We start from the raw sequence: 19,379 nt of genomic DNA, 5'->3' as shown, positions 1-19,379 counted from the left end.
TCCTTCGCTTCGGGTTGAGTTTTTAGCCACATGTTATCTGATTATAGTCAGAAGTTATGATGAGCAGCTGTAGGTTTTTCATCAACAAAAATGAAAAATTATTTAATACAGTAGATTGATGCATATAAGCATTAGTCTGTGGTATCTGGAGGGTCGTGAGGAATATCAGCAGGTGGGTGACAGGGTGGAAACCATGGAGCTGGGCCACAGATCTCTCCCAGTTCCAAATGTGTTCAGTTTAAAATATTTGTGAGTATTGAAAAAAGTAAAAGTGACCTGCCAAGTCCCAGAGTGCAGAAGCATGCTTTTGTGTGTGTGCGCATGCATCAGCCTGTGTGTGTATGTGCCATAGGAGATCCTTCTAGTGCATGAGACCAAGGTGCTGCTTGAAGCTGGAGAATCCTCTGACTTGAAGAGACTTGTTCCTGACTACAGGACATGACAAGTGACACCTACATTTGGAAATGCTTCCTTGGATGCATCTTTAATCTGTCCTTCCTCTCTGTCTTCAGCTCTGGTCACTTTCCCAAATCGAGTGAGGCCCCTAAACTACTGGGGACGGGTAGGGTGCCTGTGTGCCCAACATTGAGGCTACATGAATGGCACTGCTCCAGGTAGGGCAAGCACAGCCTCTGAGTCCTTCACACTCAAAAAGGTAGCTGAGGAGCCAATGTAGAAATAGATTTAGGAGGGTTTTGTTTCAGGCATTTCCTTCCCTTGGTTACTGAGTGGTGATGTGGCCTGAAGCTTGCTTTATTAACAACATACCAATATGTACATCAAAAGTAGAATGGACAAATAAATTGTGATTTATTCAATTAAAAAAAAACAAGAAAGAATAGTGAATGTGTGAGCACATGTATGAGAGCCACAGTGAGATTTATCCTACATTATTTAATCATCCTCCAAATATTCAGAGCTAAAGACCAATGCTGCAGGTAGCCACACTGCTAAGGACAGGGGTGATTTATATCCGCTGAGCGGTAAAGGTTACTGTGAGTGATCCAATTTGTCTACAAATGTGTGTAAACATCAATTTTTAATTTACAAAACTACAAAATATTTATAAGACTTAAGAATAAAATCAGGGGTGCCTGGGTGGGTCACTTGGTTAAACATCTGATTTCAGCTCAGGTCATGATCTCACAGTGCGTGAGTTAGAGCCCCATGTTGGGCTCTCTGCTGTCAGCACAGAGCCTGCTTTGGATCCTCTGTCCCCCTTTCTCTCTACCCCTCCCCTGCCCATTCTCTCTCCCTCTCTCTCTCTCTCTCTCTCTCTCTCTCAAAAAAAAAAAGAAACTTAAAAATAATAAAATCATACTGTCTATGGACAGACATGGATAAAAGCATTGATCAATATTTTTTCCAGTTTTATTGAGATATACTGGATATATAACATTGTGTATGTTTAAGATGTACAACATAATGATTTGGTGTATGTATTATTGTGAAATGATTATCCCAATGAGTGTAGTTAATATTCATCACCTCACATGATTACAATGTTTTTCCCTTGTGATAACTTTTAAGATCTACTCTCTTAGCAACAGCATCAATTAATAGTGGAATGTATTATTAATGAAATCATCCTGAATTCTTTCCAAGTCTGATGGGGGCCTCTCACTAGTTGACAGGAAGTCAGGAAGGTGATCTGTCAGGAAGGTGGTTGAGCTGAGTCCCTTCCTATGGGTGATGTTCCCTGTATGCACTGGGATTTGTTATTTTTTAAAGGAATCTCCCTCCCTCCAAGTAGGAAATACATGTCAAGGAAGCAGACAGGGCTTCCTGTTAGATTTATGGGAGGGGGTCACCCATTAAGGAAGAGGGCAGGAGCCAAACACAAACATGACCAGCTTGAAGAAAACCCAGACAAACCCAAAAGTTAAAAACTGTGTAGCTTGTAAAAGTCCTGGGTACGTAGAGGGAAGAAACAAATGACCAAAAAAGAGACACCCACTGCCCCCACCAGGAGAATACCTTTTGCTGCTAGGCTCCTCTTTATAAAGACAAAATCAGTGTTTCTAAGAGAAAGATGAAAAATCTGACTTTTGTGCTTTCCTTTTTTGAGTGTCTTCGCTCCCTGTCAGCAGAACCCTGCTTCCTCTGGCTTTCAGTGCTGGCTACCGCTGTGGGGGAGCTGGACAGTGCAAAGGACGATGGGGAGGGAGCAGCAAGTGGGGGGAAGCTCAAGTGTTGGCCCTCCAGGAAAGACTTCCTTCAATATTCACTCTTGCTGATATTTATGATGTTAAAAAAGAAAGAGGAAGAGTAACAGGCTGGGATGATTCATCTTCCCTAAACAATTTTTATATGGAATCGAGATTCCTGAGTCCTGATTGTTGAAGTGATCTTCTCTTTCTTTTCCTTCTTTTATTTATTATTTTTTACTCGGTTATTTTTGCTTTTGTTGCCCTTGCCTTTGGTGTCAAATCCAAAAACTCACTGCCAAGACTGATGTCAAGGAGCTTTACCCCATACTTTCTTCTAGGAGTTTTATGGTTTCATGTCTCACATTTAGGTCTTTAATGAATTTATTTCTGTGTATGGTGTAAGAAAGTGGTCCAGTTTCATTCTCCTGCATGTGACTGTCCAGTTTTCCCAGTACTATTTATTGAAGAGACTGTCCTTTCCCCATTGCATATTCTTGCCCCCTTTGTTGTAAATTAATTGACTTTATATTGGTGGATTTATTTCTGGGCTCACTGTTCTGTTCCACTGATGTATATGTCTGTTTTTATGCCAATCCCATACTGTCTTGGTTACTATAGCTTTGTTCATCGTTTGAACTCAGGAAATGTGATGCCTCTAGCTTTCTCTTTTCAAAATTGCTTTGGCTATTCAAGGACTTTTATGGTTTCATAAATTTATAATTGTTCTATATCTGTGGAAATGCCATTGGAATTTTGACAGGGATTGCATTGAATCTGTAGATTGCTTTGGATAAATCAGTAACATTAATTCTTCTAATCCATGAGCACAACATGTCTTTCCATTTATTTGTGTCCTCTTCAGTTTCTTTCATCAATGTCTTACAGTTTTCAATATACAGAAGTTTTACCTCTTTGGTTAATTTTATTCCCAGATATTTTATTCTTTTTGATGCAGTAGTAAAATGGGGTTGGTTTTTTTTCCCTCTGGGATTTTTTTTTTTTTTTGGACAAATGTCCAATGAGGACTTCTTAAGCCATTAAACATGCTGTGATGTTGGTGATGATAATTATCAAGCACTCCATCTCCAGGCAACAGCTTTTTTTCCTTACTCCATGATGCTGTTATCTTATATAAACACATGGCATAGAAGCCATATTTGGGGTTTTGAAATGAGGCTGTTGGAAGTTTGTGCCTCAGAGGCAGGCCAGAGGGGTCAAACAGTGGATTCTCTTTAACTTGGGTCTTGGGAGAGGCTACTGGGGATGGAATTGGGTTTCTGAGTTCTCATTCATAATTTTTTAGAAGTGATATAGAATGACTATCACAAATCAAGAATGATGGCAGCAAATTGGATAACCTTGCCACTCCCTTGGTGGAATAGAGGGAAGTCCTCCAACAAAATGTTGATATATCTTCACAGCTGTATTGAGCACGTCATTCTGGGGTTTCTTTTTGGGTGGCTATGCTCTACAATTTCCTCATGTTAACCCTTGGAAAAGCCAGCTCCCCCTTGCTTCTGATTCTAAGCACCAGAGAAATATAGTTGCCAAAATACTTGCACATCTTCAGAATTGGGACCAAGACTCAAGAAAAGTCATCTGGTTAAGCCCCACTGTCTCATGGCAAAAAAGCAAAATGTAACTGGGACTCATAAGCCAGCTGCATAGAGAGAGAATTCTTGGCAGTACAGAAAATTAATGAAGCACTAGAGAAGAGAACGTGATGAAATACTTAATAGGTTACAAATTGAAGGGCCTCAAAGATCAGATCTGCCCAACACTGAATGAAGTAAATGCTGTGACATTTCCCCCCAGTGTGTTCAGTTCCTTGCCAGGGAGAAGAGGGGCCAAGCCTCCTCTTCTACCCCTGCCATCACCTCCCTGCCAAGGTGTATGTGGTTTGGATCAGATGGCGAATTGGGACAGCATGTAGCTAGTCAGAAGGAAGATGTGGAGGGGGTATAAGTTACGCTGTAACACCTGACGTGTGTCCTCCTGAGGGTGAGTCTCTGGTCGCCTTGGGATCTCCTGGGCATGGGAAGGGTGATCCTTCAGAAAGCAGGAAGCTGCACGTGGAGGGGCAGGCAACTCTGTGGGGTGGTCATGGGTTGTAGGGCTGCCCAGAAAGCCTCTGGTTGCCACAAGAGGGAAACTTTCCTCTTGCTTCTGCTGCCTCCCCTGGAACTCAGAGCCTCGTGACTTTCGTGAGCAGAGGCTGCCTGTGATTGGCAACCAAAGCCCAGGACAGCAAGTCAGAGCTGGTCGTAATAATCACAGGACACCATGGAAGTGTGGGCTCCACAGGGATGCAGCATGGGTGCTAAGCAGCTGTCAGCATCTTAGCCTGCCTCCAGGCCTCCCTGGCTGGTGTCTGGAACTTCCTTGGGGGATCAGCCCTGATTCACTGACTTAACTCCTGCTGTTACTCGCTTTTATCTCTCCCTCGCTGGGGATGCTGGGCCAGGCACGGCATACCTGCCCAGGGAAAACCAAACACAGAACTTTGTTAGGACTGTGTGACAAAGTAATCCGCAATGAACCCCATCTGGTGCCTGTCTAGTGAGCAGGGGGAGAAGATGCAGGCTGGGCTTTCTGTGGCTTATTTCATCTTATACCTGGATCACAATTTCTTTTTAATTTTTATTCAAATTTTTTGTCACCATTTATTGGATGTTTACTGTATGCCTGCCACCGTCCTGAGTATGATTTCCTCTCAGACTGGCCATCTTCCCTTCACTGCTTCCCACCTGAAATTTCCAGCCAGTGATCATGGAGAAGCAGGAGAGCCTGAGCTGAGAAATAGCAGGCACCTGTCTTCCTGGAGTGTTTGCTAATCAACAAAACAAGGTGTGTTGATTTGAAATGGAAAAGCGACAGGAACCCAAGAAAGAGCTGCTCCAGAGAAGACTTGCTCAGCCCCTGGGATCCTCCTGCCTTGCTTGTGTGATATTTGTAGACTTCTCTGTGTTTTCGATACTTTCCTCAGAGAAACTTAACCCCTCTCATGGGAAAGCTGGATAGATGTGCAAAGAAAACATAAAATAAAAAGCTCAAAAACACAGTAAAATATTTAGTGGTTGGTTTTTTGGATATGAACTTTAAAAAAATTGATTCAGGGACGCCTGGGTGGCTCAGTCACTTAAGCATCTAACTTCGGGTCAGGTCATGATCTCATGACTCATGAGTTTAAGCCTCACATCAGGCTCTGTGCTGAGAGCTCAGGGCCTGGAGCCTGCTTTGGATTCTGTGTCTCTCCCTCTCTCTCTGCCCCTCCATGCTCATGCTCTGTCTCTCCTTCAAAAATAAATAAACATTAAAAAAGTTTTTTTCAAAAATTGATTCAGACCATATTGCTTGTTTCCCTGAAATCAGTGGAATATTTTGCTACCAGCCAGCACGAAAGTAGCAGAGAAAAGACCTCTTTGGACACCCTTGAAATTGACTATAAACTGGTAGTCAAAATCATATCTTGGCCAGGACTCCCTGGAGGGGGTGTGATTCAGTCACCAGTGTAGCTTGATGTTTAGCTATGGAGGTTGCATTGAGGCTCTCACCCCAAGTTCTCCCCCACTGCTACTCACTGCCTGTTTGCACAGCAAAGCCTGTGTGACATCATAGACTTCTGTGCTATCATTATTGACAACTAAGATAAAATGTTTCTGAACAGAATATGTTCATCCTGTGACTTGATTATTGGAAATGGCTGGGCTAGTCCATAGGAGGAAGTGAAATTCTAATGGCTCTCCACAAGTGTTCTCAGCCTGGGATTCTCTTTCTTACCTGTTGTTTCAGGGTGCTAATTGATCCAGTTCAGATCATGGAACCTTCAGGTGCATAGGTGAGTGCTGACTGGCTGAGTGACCTTGTGGTGCTGTCCTGACCCACGCCCCATGCCACCCACTAGCCAGGGCAGTCCCATCTGTCTCTGGCCAGCTTTCTGGATTAGTGGAAGTGGCGATCGTCTGAGGGGTGAGACTTAGCTGAGGTTCAGACCTCCATGGGCCTTTCCCCACTGATTGTCTGATCGTCTTTTTCCTATTAGACAGCTGCCTGCTTTTCTAGGCCAAATCTCTAGCAATTGCTGCATCAAAACCTGCTTCTGGGAGCTGATGGTTCCACATCCTGTGAGGAATGCCACCTCTGAAAAACAAGAGCTTCTGAAGAATGGAGCTGGAAGGAATGTCACAGAAGCAGATTATGCCCAGACTCATGGCAGGGTCCCACTCACGCAGTCAGCTCTCTTGATGGGTTTTGTGGTGTCCATGTTCCGTGGGGTGGGGACCAGTGAGGAGACCTTCTGCCTGCCTGTTCACCACTGGCACTGGAGGCTTGTTTGCATTCTCTTAGTGAGAGCGTCTGGGATGAAAGGAGCTTTTGTACCTTTGAAAATCCTGTCTCAAGTGAGTAAAAAACACCTGCTTTTAGACCTAAATATAGTCACTGATAATCTCCTTGACCATCAGTCTGTAGTAGTCATGGAGACAGTGCAGCCCTGGCTGTTTGTGGTCTGGGAAGGGGCAGATGTTCATGCTCCCACCTTCTTGTGGGGTATCAAAGATCTCATGTGGTTGTAAAACTGGCTGGGGAAGGTGGGTAAGTGAGGAGATCAGGAGCCCGAATGAATGCATCTCAATAAAAATAAATCCCGTGGCACATGGTGTGACATCAGGTTTGGTGTTTGCAGGTTTTGTGGCTCACTTTCTTCCACTAGCAAATGTTCTTTAATGTCCCCCCAAATCAGGACATGCTAACCTCCACAGTGAGGGAATCTCAGAGGGTTCATTTGTTCCCTACTAAACTACTAGAAGAAATCAAAAGAGGGAAAAAATGGCCACTTAAAAATTGGTTTTAGTTTTACAATAGGATAGAGACTAATACAGTGTCCAACAAAGTTGTTTACTGAGTATTTAGGGTTGAAGAAAAATTAGTTTGGGATGACTGTCTGGGGCGTGACTTAGGTCAGATTTTTAAATGACCTGTATGAGAATTGAAGGCACTGCTCATTAATTCGCAAGGTCATAGGCCTGTTCTAAGGATTATTACATGCTTGTTTTACCAACTGTCAGGCTGGGGACGGCCAGGCTCATGTGTTGCTGTAAGCAGCAAGGTCTGGTGGGCACAGGGCCCTGAGGCAGAGGTTTTCCTGGACCTGCCTAAGGGGAGCGTGTCCCTAGAGAAGTCCTGAAGCCTGGATGAGATGAAGCAAGGTCATAAAGGGGATGTATTGATCCATGTCTGCTTCTCAGAGGTATATGAGGTTGGATATAATGAGTAAAGAATACGCAGGATATGCCAATAGGGGAATAGCTTAATGCAGCTCCACTCCTTCAGCACATGCTCAGTGAATGCATGCAGAGTTCCAGGCATCGTGTAGGTGTTGGGGGTTTGGTGGTGGGGCAGGGGCAGGTCCCTGCTCATCTGGAGCTCATGGTTTCATAATGCTGACAGATGTTAAACACATGTAATTCTGTGGTGGTGGGGGTGTTTCTAAGGTCCAGTACACTGTAGAGTAGGATGTTATACCCCGAGCCATAGATTTCCCTTCCTGTGGTGGCAGGGGAATGTAGGCTGTGACTGAAATCCAGAAAGTACTCAACATAGATACTGATTGCTTCTGGTTGGGTTGCTTGATGTGAAATGGAAAAAGTGGCCTACAGTTAAGAGTCTGGGCTTTGGAGTGGTCGGGTGGTAGGGCTGGGTTTAGGCCACATGACTTGTTCCATACACAACAGTAATGGTAGTAGTATGACAGGTACAGTACTGAATATATAGCACTTGACTTCAGCAGTAAGTATCAGGAGCTATTACCTTCTGTGTGTTATTATAATTATCATTATTATCATTATTACTATTACTATTATCTTTGTTGTTTTGTTGAGCCACGTTGCTTGTAGTAAGTACTGGAGCAAACGTGATCTTGTAGCTCTAGAAACCTTCTAGGAACTCAGTTAATTGGAAAGCTGAACATTCACCATCCCTGGGAACAAACATTGATGACTTGAGATTTCAAGCTTATTGGTCCTGAACACATTGTAACATTGGGTATTTTGTGCATCGAAAGCTAGTTCTAGATATATGCCTCAAATAATTGAAAACAGGTGCTCAAACACATGCTTGACCACTCATGTATATAGTAGCATTAATCACAGTGGCTCCGGAGTGTCCATCAATGAGTGAATGGATAAGCAAATTGTGGAATGCACATCCAATGGAATGTTATTCAGCCACGAAAAGAAGTGAAGTACTTGATACATGCTACAACTTATATGAACCTTGAAACATTATGTTTGAAAAAAGCCAGTCACAAAATGTTACCCATTGTATGATTCCATTTGGCACAGTTGACCCTTGAACAACACAAGTTTGAACTGTGTGCATGCCCACCTATCTGTGGGTCATCTTTTTAATATTAAAAAAAAGTTTATTTATTTTGAGAGAGAGAGACCATGCATGAGTGAATAAGTGGGGGAGGGGCAGAGAGAGAGGGAGAGAGAATCCCAGGCAGGCTCTGCGCTGTCAGTACAGAGCCTGACGTGGGGGTTGATCCCACAAACGATGAGATCACGGCCTCAGCTGAAATCAAGAGTTAGATGCTTAACCAACTGAGCCACCCAGGCACTTCAAATATTTTTCAAATAAATACAGCACAGTATTGTAAGTGTATTTTTTCCTTCTTATGATTTTTAAAAAATAATCATTTTCTTTTCTCTAGCTTACTTTATTGTAAGAATATAGTATATATACATATAACATACAAAATACGTGTTAATTGATGGTTTGTTATCAGTAAGGCTTCTGGTCAATAGTAGGCTATTAGTGGTTAAGTTTTGGGGAGTCAAAAGTTGTGGGGGATAAGTTCCCCTAACCCCCATGTTGTTCAAGGGTCAACTTTATGTGAAATATCCAAAATAGATAGATCCATGGAAATAGAAAGCAGATCAGTGGTTGTCAGGGAATGGGGAAGGATGGGGGGACAAAGAATAATTGCTTAATGAGTATGGGGTTTTATTTTGGCATAATGAAAATGTTTTGAAACTAGCTGGGGTGGTGATTGTACAACATTGGGACTGTGCTAAATGCCATTGAATTGTTTACTTAAAAATGGTTAATTTTATGTTACATGAATTTCATTTCAGTAAAAAAAGCTAGCTTTAAGTACCACTTACATGATAATATTTATAGATTACCGTAATACCTTCTGTATATGACTTCAGCCTTTACAAATAATATAAAATTATCCTGTCTGAGCATCCACTCAGAACAACATCCATTATTTTAAAAAAAAAAAAAAAAAAAGCATTCTGTGCTCGACTGCCTTGTGCCAGCAATAGCAAGGAGCCCGAGTTTAACCTTTCATGAAGCTTTGGATAATCAACATGAATATGCTTAACATACTTTAATGCAATATGGGGAGGCCCCAGGGGCTGCCAAATGAGATACATATTCACCCTGCCCTCTTTTCTGATCCTGAGAAGAAGGAGAGACTTGGGGCATCCCAGGGGAAATCAGATGGCCAGATTTCACTTTATGTGTTTATGATAATATTGGCAAGTTGCTTAGAACCATGCCTGGCCCCTGATGGCTACCTGAGTGCTTGTTAATGTGATCTAAGAAGGGTCGCAGGGTCTCTACTCTGGGCCAGTGGCTTCAAGGGGCTGAGCTCCTGAGAAAGTCAACAGCCCCTGCCCTCTCAGACTTTCCAGGCTCCATAAGCTATAGGGCAGCAGATTTTCTCACAGATTTTGGGTGCTCTTTATTTGGGGGCTGTAGGTTGTTCCAAATGATGGAGGTGTCTAGAAATCTTAATAATAAGTAAATCAATTGATAACCACTCAAATTGTACCTGCATCCCCTGACACCCATCTTTTTCCTCTCCTGCCTTGTGGGATAGTTGTCACTTCCAAGTTTAGCTGAGGCATTTGTTTTTAAAGAACCCCATTCTACATGCCATTTCTTGCTGGCCTCCCTTCCTCTCCAGCAGAGCCACCTACCTGCTTCCCTTGCTAATGATAGTTTATGGAGCGAGGCACCAGTTGGAGAGGTCTGAAGAGTTCAGGGGGAACTGGTAATAGGATCTAGGCTTTTCCCTTCAAGGTCGGTTGGGTTTTTAAGTCCACTCTAGGTTTATGGAGAGGAAAATTCATTACAATCTGACATTCTTTGGCTTCATTTATGGAATGGATTTATTGCACACACCAGTTACAGCCGGGTGTGGGAAGACAAAACATACTCCCATTTCATCCGATGGCAGGGCCCTGTGTTTTCATCCTAGGGAGGGTTTCATGGTCGGGTTGTCAGAAAGTAACTCAACAACCATTCATTCACGTGGTGTCTGCTCTCCTCAGACTAGAGTGATTCTGACCTGGAGCTGGTTGAGGGCATCCTTTGGCTGAACCTACCAAGGGTAAGAGTGAGGAAGCCCATTGTTCTCCACAGTTGACGTCTGGCTCTGCAGGAGCAGGTATTCAACTAAAGGCAGAGTGAGCACAAACATATTTCCACATTACCAAATGTGCAAATATGAGTATTCTTGGAGATGGTAAAGCTCTCATAACTTACAAGAATAAAAAATAATTTGCTCTAGCTAGAAAAGTGTCATGATTAGGTTTGATATGGGATTACATCTTTGGGACATGAATGGAATTGATGGCAGATATATTTCCCTCAATAAACACAGCAGCTATTTGGGAGGCAAGCCCAGTGACAGTGGCCTGAGTAAGACTTTATCAGAGTTCAGGCCTATCTAAAGAATATAAATGCCTTCCAGTACCCATGGAGAGCTTGAAGCCTTAGCCCTGTCAATGCTACATGGAAGAAGGGCTTCTTCTAGTCACTCAGTATTTTATCTTCTCTATCTGTGAAATGGATGCCACAACTGAAGAAAACTTGTAGTGTTATGTGTATATCATGAAACGATTACTACTTCATGAAACAGTGATGCAATTTCTATCATTATGTCATGAGTGCTTTGCTCAGTTGGACAGGCCTAAGCAAATTGTCTAAGTCAGGTAGAGAACACCTGAAAAAAAAAAACACCTTTATTCTAGTATTGCTGATATATCAACTTCCTCTGTTGTTTTGCATCTGGAGAAGTCAGTTTTGATTTATTTGTATATATACTACCTTGTTCCTGAAAAGATGTAAGATGCCTTATAAAAATAAAACAGTTAAGCAAGATAAAATAATCTAAATTGTCAGGAGAGGAAAATGAGGACAGTAGACATAAAGTATGAAACATTTGGCCAACCTTCATGTTTGGGGGGGAGTTTAAGATGAGGAATACTTAGCTTCAGAACACTCTTCTTCTTGAAAGGAATGTCAAATAAATGGACATAATTTAGCAGCCTCTCGCTGAGCAACTATTAAATGCCAAGCACCATTCTGGGTTCTGGGAATAAATGTGGAGTCAGCTCTGCACAGACTGCCCCTCAGCTCTGTAGAACCTATAGGACTTGAGTAGGGGGGTTAGGCCTTCAGTATGTCTTCATTATTTTGTTAGAAATGGATTCCCAGAAGTTTAGTCATGTTGGTGCTGCCATTTTGGATTTTTAAATTTTTCACTGGCATCTGTGCTATAACCTAAATGTGACTCTGGGATTGGAATTACTGAGGTTTGCTGATAATGGCTTAATTGGATTTTGAATGGATTCTTTTCCTAGTGTCATTTTATTTAAGGTGTTTTTTTTTTTATGTGACCCATGACTCAGTTATGGAAATAAGCTTCATGCTCTCAATTACTATGACTGTGTAATTTCATAAGATTTATTATCTTCTGTGAAGAGCCCTACTTCTGTTAGGGCATATAGCAGCTACCGGCACCTCTGAACAGTCCACGGAATACCAAGTACTGGCAGTTGATTCAGTTGAAAGTGCCTCCCTGAGACTTACTATATTTACTGTCAATATTTATTGCCTGTACTGCTCTGCAGGACAGCTCAGAATTAACTTTGAATTAAATAGTCAATCCTGGGGTTGGGACTCCATCTCTCCCATTTGGGACACCTCTCATTCATGAGAAACCTCAGATCTATTGTGTGGCAGCAGGATCACTGACCCCAAGCATAGCTGTGGATGGATGCTTAGGTTTGGGGAAATGAATACTTGGGAAACTACATTCTTCTGCCTGATGGTCTCACATCTTAAAAATGGAGAAACAGTGGCAAAGTAGCTTAGCCTTTTTTTCTCATAAAAATGAATGATGAGTGTATTTTTTTTGCTTATAGCCACTTCAGTAATTTTCCTGGACTATTTTATCTGTATTCATTTGTGGAAGATGTTTTGTGGGTCCACAGTAGATACCTTACTGGCTGGCACATGTAAATAATATATTAGTACCCATAACAGGTGTGGCCCAAGAAGCTTCAAGCTGGGGCTCTTCAATCTGTAGTGGTGATGATACTTCCGAGAGAATATGGCATTTCTTCTTCTATCTTGATGTTCATTACTTTCTGCTCAACTAAAGTAAATGTGCCAGTGAACAAAGGCCCATGACTGACAATAAGACACATCGATTTGACAGTGGTGAAGGCTGACCATGTGATATAGGAATATGGTACAATCTGTCTATCAGCCAGTGCCCCAATAATGCTGCATAACATCTACCCCAAGAGTCCCTGACACATAACAGTAAGCATTTACCACTAATTCATACTTGTGAGTGTTGGTTGACATATGTTTGCCTTGACTTCAACCTGTAGTTGGGTCTAGTTTCTGTTGCATTTGACTTTTGCCTCTCTTGACCTGCAGCCACTTGAGCCACATTCTCATGACAGAAGGCAAGACTTCAAGAAAGCAAGCCCACCTATGCTTAGCTTAAACCCATTTCAAGTCTTTGCCTATATCTTGTCCATTAGTATCTCCTTAGCCAAAGCAAGCCATGTGGCTAAGCCCAAACCCAAGGGGTTAGAAAGTGCATCCCTACAGAAGTGGAGGGAGTAAAGAATGTTTGCTGTGTAATAATCCATCCAGGCACTGAATGAACATGTACTTTTCAGCAATAAAGGGAAGACTGAACATCTCAGCTTGCACATGTCCTCATCCCAAAGTCAGTGGGCACGTGCTTGACTTTGAAGTGATTTTTCTGCATGGTGTGAAGCATGAAAGAAACAAAGGGGGTCTTGAGGACTGCATGGCCATTAAGTTTGTGGCAGATACTTTTATCACCCAGAAGGTCATCCATGTGGTATTGAGCAGGAGACTGAGAACTGTGGTCCAGATTCCATGCATGCATTTTGGGAAGAGGATTAGATATTCTGTGCTAATTAGCTCGCTGAGAGATTTGTTCACTTCTGAAGGGACATGATTTCCCTCTAACCCTTTATACCATCTCTGTTGCTTTTTCAAAGCAGACAACCATGCAAGGATTTTAGTGGCTGAGAAAGGGGTAATGAAGATGTGAGGCTGCTGATCTTGTGGAGGCCGCATTGCCCAGTGGGACGCCTCTGTCTCTGGCCTCACCCTGCCTTTGGGGGTCTTTTTCCACCTCACTCTGATATTGGCAAGAGCCCTGAGGCTCTGGGCAGAGGAGAAATCACTGCTCCTCACTGATGGTCTGTGTGTCCAGGGGTGGAGTGAGGAGTATACAGAGTCACCTTTTTGGGGGGGACTCCAAGGAAATAAGATGCATTCCTTCCCCACCCCCTCACCTTTTCCCAGAAATGTCCTCACCACACTTTTTTGGGGAATTCTGTCATTCGAATTTCCTACTTCTACAGCTCCTATCCTCTTATGTTTCCTTTGAAACTCAGGAGCAGTGACACCAAACATTACAGACATTCCTGTTTGCCAGCTCTTTGGTTCCTCAGATTGATTTTCAGCAGCTTAGAGCCAGGCCCAGTGAGAGAGGATGGGGGAATTGCTTTTGAGGAGGAGGGTTAGGGGTCTCTCAATAGTGTGAGAGAGTGGCAAAGGCTGCTCTGTAGTGGGAATTGGGGTGTGAGCCCCTGGGGGCCACTGGGAAGCTGGTGGGTGAGAGGTAAGAGGGCACCAAAAACAACTAGTCTCAAGGTCACAGGTTTTCATCTAGCTAGTATTCTTATAATCATGGTTTTAAATTCTAGTTCAGACATCTGATATCTGTGTTGATTAAATGCCAGGCCATCATTACTTCCTGTTCTTTCTTTTGGGGTGAATTCCTCTATCTTGTCATTTTGGAGGAAGAAAAAAAAATAAAATTAAAAATTAAAATTAAAAAATAAAAAAAAACAAAGCAAAATCAAATAAAAGAAGCAAGATTCTAGGTGTGTTTTGGTATGCTTATTGAGAGAGGCTTGAAAGAAAAGACAAAAAAGGGAAAGGAAAAAAAGTTAAGTTAAAAATTAAAAAAAATAAAGAAAATAAAATAGAATACATTTTTTTTTGAAAATTTGCTCTTTCTGTATCAAAGAAAGAGAAAGAAAAGAGAAAAAAGAAAACAATATAATCAAAAACAGAAGCAAAGAAAACGAACAAACAAATGAACCAGCAAGCTGAATGAAACCTGAATGAAGTTATATCCAGTTTCCCGAGGTCACAGCTTTTCTTGGGCTGTGCTTCTTTGGAGTAGGAGTGGTAGAGATTTTGTACTTGACAATGCTAAACAGACTCCCCGCTTCTTATTCTTTCTATCCCAGAATACAAGGTAGTTCTTTTTCTGTGCTTTTTGGAGACTCCTTCTTTCTTGCCATAGTGCTCAGTCAGAATCATAAAAAGCTGACATCCACAATTAACTTTAATGATCTGTGCTGGTGGAGGGAAGAAAAGACATAGGAAACACGAAGTAACTGGTCCTTGAGAATTCAGCATAAAATCCTTGCATGTTAGCATGGAAAGGGAGCCCAGAGGTCTCCCAGTTAACCATCTCATTTTACATGCAAGGAAAAACTGAGGCCCAGGCATGGGGAGGACTTGCTTGAGGTCCCACAGAAGGTTGGTGGCAGTGTGTCTGGAAGGCTGTAGAGAGCAGTGTTCCTGCCTGCCACTGGCCCGTGCCCCTTGGCCATACACTCGTGGTGAGGCAGAGTCATCAGCCTAGTGGACAGTCAGCAGTGGGAAAGGAAAATCAGAGTCCCTTTCTGAGTCCTTGTTGACCAATTCAGGGGTTGACTGTGATCCAGTGCTAGCCCCAGTAGGAATGAAATGCAGGTATCCAATTTCCCAATCCTCTAAAACCTTATGTAAAGAGTTTTCAAGCTCAAAAACTTCGCACCAGTAGACCAGCCAAGTAATCTCAAAAGATTACTTTGAGACAATAGGGAAGTATAAACAACTTTCCTGCTATTTAGCATTAAAAGGTGAGTCCCTAGGCTCCTGGGTGGCTCAGTTGGTTAAGCCTCCGACTTCAGCTCACGCTCTGTCTCTCCTTCAAAAATAAACAAACATCAAACAAAAACAAAAAATAAAGGTGAGTTCCTGCATGATGTATGTGTCTGGATAACTTGAAGTGGGATTTTCCCCAAATGGGCTGTGAATTTGTGGTTTGAGAGTATTGCGGATTTTGTTTGTACAAGAATCCCTTCTCTCTCTCCATTTATTGAGCACCAACTGTGTGTCCAGCTGTACTATGTCCATTATAAATTATCTTGTACTGTGTATAACAAGCCTTTGGAAATAGATAACTTCTCTTCATTGCAAATGGGTAAATTGAAGTGCTGGACATTAGGAACTTACATGGGGCCATCTAGGTAGAAATGGTGATGCAGTTTCAAATACAGACCTGTGCAGTGTCCCCTTAACCAAAGCAAGTCAGTGGAGCCCTGAGTCCAAAGCCCAACGTCAAGGAGTAGAGAGGTGCACCCCACAGAAGTGGAGGGACAAAGGTGTTCTGTGCAACTGCAAAGCCTAATGCTCCTAACTACTGAGCTACACTGGAGAGATACAGAGAGAGACAGAGAGACAGAGATGGAGATCATTGAGTAAGAGGAAAGGGTACAGCTGTCACTCATGTGGTCAGAACTGGACTCTCACCTTGATACAGTCCTGGGCTGTCACTAATCCTCTGTTGGAGTTTTGTTTAGGTGGGAGTGATTTCAGATGCCTCCTGCCCCTTCCCTGCTCCACTTCATTCTCTATCATGAATTCCATTGCTGGGATGAAAAAAGTGAGAAGAGAGAATGGCTTTACCCTGCTCCGCAGATGTAGCATTCCCAGAATGGACTTCCTTGTGGTCTCCCTGTCAAGCACATGAGCACCAGGTGCATGAGGGCAGTTCCTTTGAATTTGAGTCTGGAAATGCATTTCTCAGCTGTCTGGTGGAGCAGGACTTGTATGAAGGAATGATGATGGGTGTCTTACTGCTGGGAATTAAGGATGGGAACCTTTTTAATCAAGCTGTAGGTCTTCTCATTGAAAAGTACTACATTTAATCTGAACATAATGTGTTTTGAGTGAGCAGCTGCCAAATTTTCCATAGTTCTTGGATTCAGGGTAGAGCTAAATCAAAAGACTCTGTCTCTGGTTTCCATGATGATGGAGTGGCTGCAGACTCAAAAAGCAAACTTGCACGGTGATTCTGTGCAGATGAGCATACCAATCATCCTGACCCCAGGATTGGGGACTAGGGTTAAGGGGATTACACAAAATATGGCAGGGACACAGAGACCACAGATTTGGGCCTGGGGGTTATGGAGTATACAGACCATGGTGGGGGGGGCACACAGAGAACATAGGGTTGGGTGCTGGGGTTGAGGGGAATATGCAGACCATGGCAGGATGTACACAGATCACAGGGTTGGGACTTGGGGTGGGGGGGGTACACAGACCATGGCAGGGGATACACAGTTCACAGGGTTGGGACTGGGGTAGAGGAAGTACACAGATCATGGGAGGCTGTGGGGGAGCACGCCACCCATCCTGGAGCACCCCCACTATTTGGTAGTGGAGCACAGTGCCATGTGGGGATGTGGAGGAGGGAGGCAGACAGAACGTCCTGGGAGGTAGGGTAAAGTAGACATTTCCTGCCTCCGGGGGTGGGGGGGCAGAACCTAGAGATAGCCATGTGGCTGGAGCTGAAAGGCTGTGGCTGGCATTGTGAGTGTGGGGAGCAGGAGCCCTGGGAGAAGCCACTGTGGACTTGGAGGTGATGAAATGCTCGGGTTCCAGATGCTGCTTCTTGGCGGGTGTCAGAGGGAATGCCAAAAGAACCTGACTCGCCAGGTCCTGGCTGGTGCCTATCTCCAATAGTGTTACATCCCAGGGAGGGAAGAAGCTTTTGTCTGCTTGCTTGTTTGTACAGTTTTTCTTTCTTTGTTACCTTCCCAAGAGAACAATTTCTGATTGGTGACAGCAGCTATTTTTATTTTATCTTATTGCCACGTGTGTTCATCTTCACACACGTGGGTTAAATCTTCATCTTTCTTTTACATATTAATGAAGGGAGAGAGATACTTTGTGTAGGTGTGTAGATCACATTACATTATTTAGCCATACTGATAGTTAGCACAAGTTGTCTTCTCTTTCTTAACCAGAAGAATCCACCTGGGGGAAGCAGTGGACTCGGGTTTTGCTGAGATGCCAAATCATGGGTGTATGCCAGTGGGTGTGTGAGCTGCCTTCCTAGTCTGTTCCACGGTTCCCAGTGCGTGACTGCATCAGGAAGGCACTGGGTTCGCTGCAGCAGGGCTGCCCTGGACTTTAGAACCAGAACCTTGAGTGGGAGGGCTGGGAAGGTGTAGGCTTGCCATGTGGGCCTGGGGACTGTCAGCTGAGTAGATAGTGCAGGAGCTCTTTAACTCACTCCAGCACCTGTCTTTACCATGGAGATGTCTGTGCACTCATATGTTTGGATTAATTACCCTGCAGTGGATTCAGATGATTATTTTCTTTTACTTTTTAGCTTTGTGTTTTTGTTTCATGATTTAGTAGCCAGAAAGGCCAAAGGAGAAAGATGCAGAACTGCATCAAAACGCAGCCATGCATTTCCATGTATTCTAGGGTCAGTGCACTGTGAGGTGAGGGCAGGCTGGAGGCAGACCCATTGGAAGGGGCCACCGAATGGGAGGTCCCAGTGGGACTCAGGCAGGTTCATTAGGGGCCACAGGGAAGGTGTGGTGGAGACCTGGTGGTCAGTGGTGATGCTGTTGGGGGGTTCTGTGATCTCACTGAGCCCAGGATCCTCCTCTGAGAGAAGGGGTAAGAATAACTCTGTGCAGGGGTTGGGGGGGAAGATTACACAGAACTGTGTTCACAGACAGAGGGTATGTCAAGGTTTGGCCCAGGGCTGGTTCACAGGTGGCAGGGCTGAAGGCAGTCGGATGATAAATTCTGAAAGATTATTGAAAAGATTTCCCAAAGTGGCTGGTGCATTCTGTGAAGACACCTAGGGACTGTGGCCTAGCTCTGCTCCCTGCCTTCCCATTCCCAACACAGTGGTCTTTCCACTTGGGAGCTTGGGCCCTCAGCTTTCCCTCCACTGGAAGGCCCTCTGCTCCAGCTCAACTGTTTGGGGGAGCCTCGCTGGACCCCTGCCGCTGAGGAGGGTGGCGCCCCTCCTCCAGCCCTGTGGCCGGTTGCCAGCATCCTACATAGAGGCCTCCCCTCAGGGTGGAAGGGGAGGCTGTGCATCTCTTCTACTCAGCACTGAGCCCCCAGGGAGCAGGAGCTGCACTTCAGAAATGCCAGTGAGCCTGGGTACTCCTGTTACCAGCAGCAGCCTCTGGGAGACAGCAGTGAGGCCTGTTTCCTCCTGGTGATGAGATAGGGTATGCGGTGAAGGGTGGTGATGGGTGAGTGTTGGCTTTTTTATCACGGTTGGGGCTGTTGCAGGGCAGTTGCAAGGGAGGTGTCCCACAGTGTGCCTCTCAATGCTTGCAGCGACCCTGGAAGGAGGGGACATTTGCCCTCCTTTGTAGGGTCAGAATTTGAGAATTAGAGTGTTAAATAGCTGTCCTGAATTGTTGTTAATAGTTGTAAATAGTTGTCCAGCTGTTAAATGGTGGACTTGTGATTTGAACTTGGTTTTTCTTGGCCCCAAACTAAGGCTGGGTGCTAAGCAGTCAGGGGTCTTGGGCAGAGGGTTCTTTTATGTGTATTTGCAGTTACAGCACATACACAGTGACCCTCAGATTCCATGTTAATGCTGGTGTCTGTGTTTCTGACCCCTCTCTGCCCTGACAGCTGTGTGCACATGCTGTTCCAGCCAACACAGGAAGACCTGGGGGTGGCATTTGTGATGTTATTTCACGTAACAACTCCCTTTGAAAATCGGCACAGATACTCCTAATCGGCCTTCCCATTTCTAGTCATAATGAAGGA

General features: G+C 43.9%; 1 protein-coding gene across 2 annotated transcripts in view; it reads left to right on the top strand.

Annotated features, from left to right (window-relative positions):
• Nucleotides 1–19,379, top strand: part of SH3RF3 (SH3 domain containing ring finger 3) — a 372,049-nt gene that overhangs the window by 127,832 nt on the left and 224,838 nt on the right. Inside the window, exons 3-4 of one of the 2 annotated variants that reach the window (XM_042981039.1) lie at nt 5,943–5,988; nt 6,193–6,550. The exons of the other annotated variant lie outside the window; for it this stretch is intronic. Coding sequence (XP_042836973.1) covers nt 6,260–6,550 — 291 coding nt within the window. The 5' untranslated portion in view covers nt 5,943–5,988; nt 6,193–6,259. The remainder of the gene's footprint in view (nt 1–5,942; nt 5,989–6,192; nt 6,551–19,379) is intronic. 2 annotated transcript variants of the gene reach the window in all.

This window comes from Panthera tigris, chromosome A3, assembly GCF_018350195.1.
Source record: "Panthera tigris isolate Pti1 chromosome A3, P.tigris_Pti1_mat1.1, whole genome shotgun sequence".
In the NCBI taxonomy this organism is placed as follows: Eukaryota; Metazoa; Chordata; class Mammalia; order Carnivora; family Felidae; genus Panthera; species Panthera tigris.
Note: the sequence above shows the minus strand (reverse complement) of the source record. Positions and strands in the feature narration are given on the sequence as shown.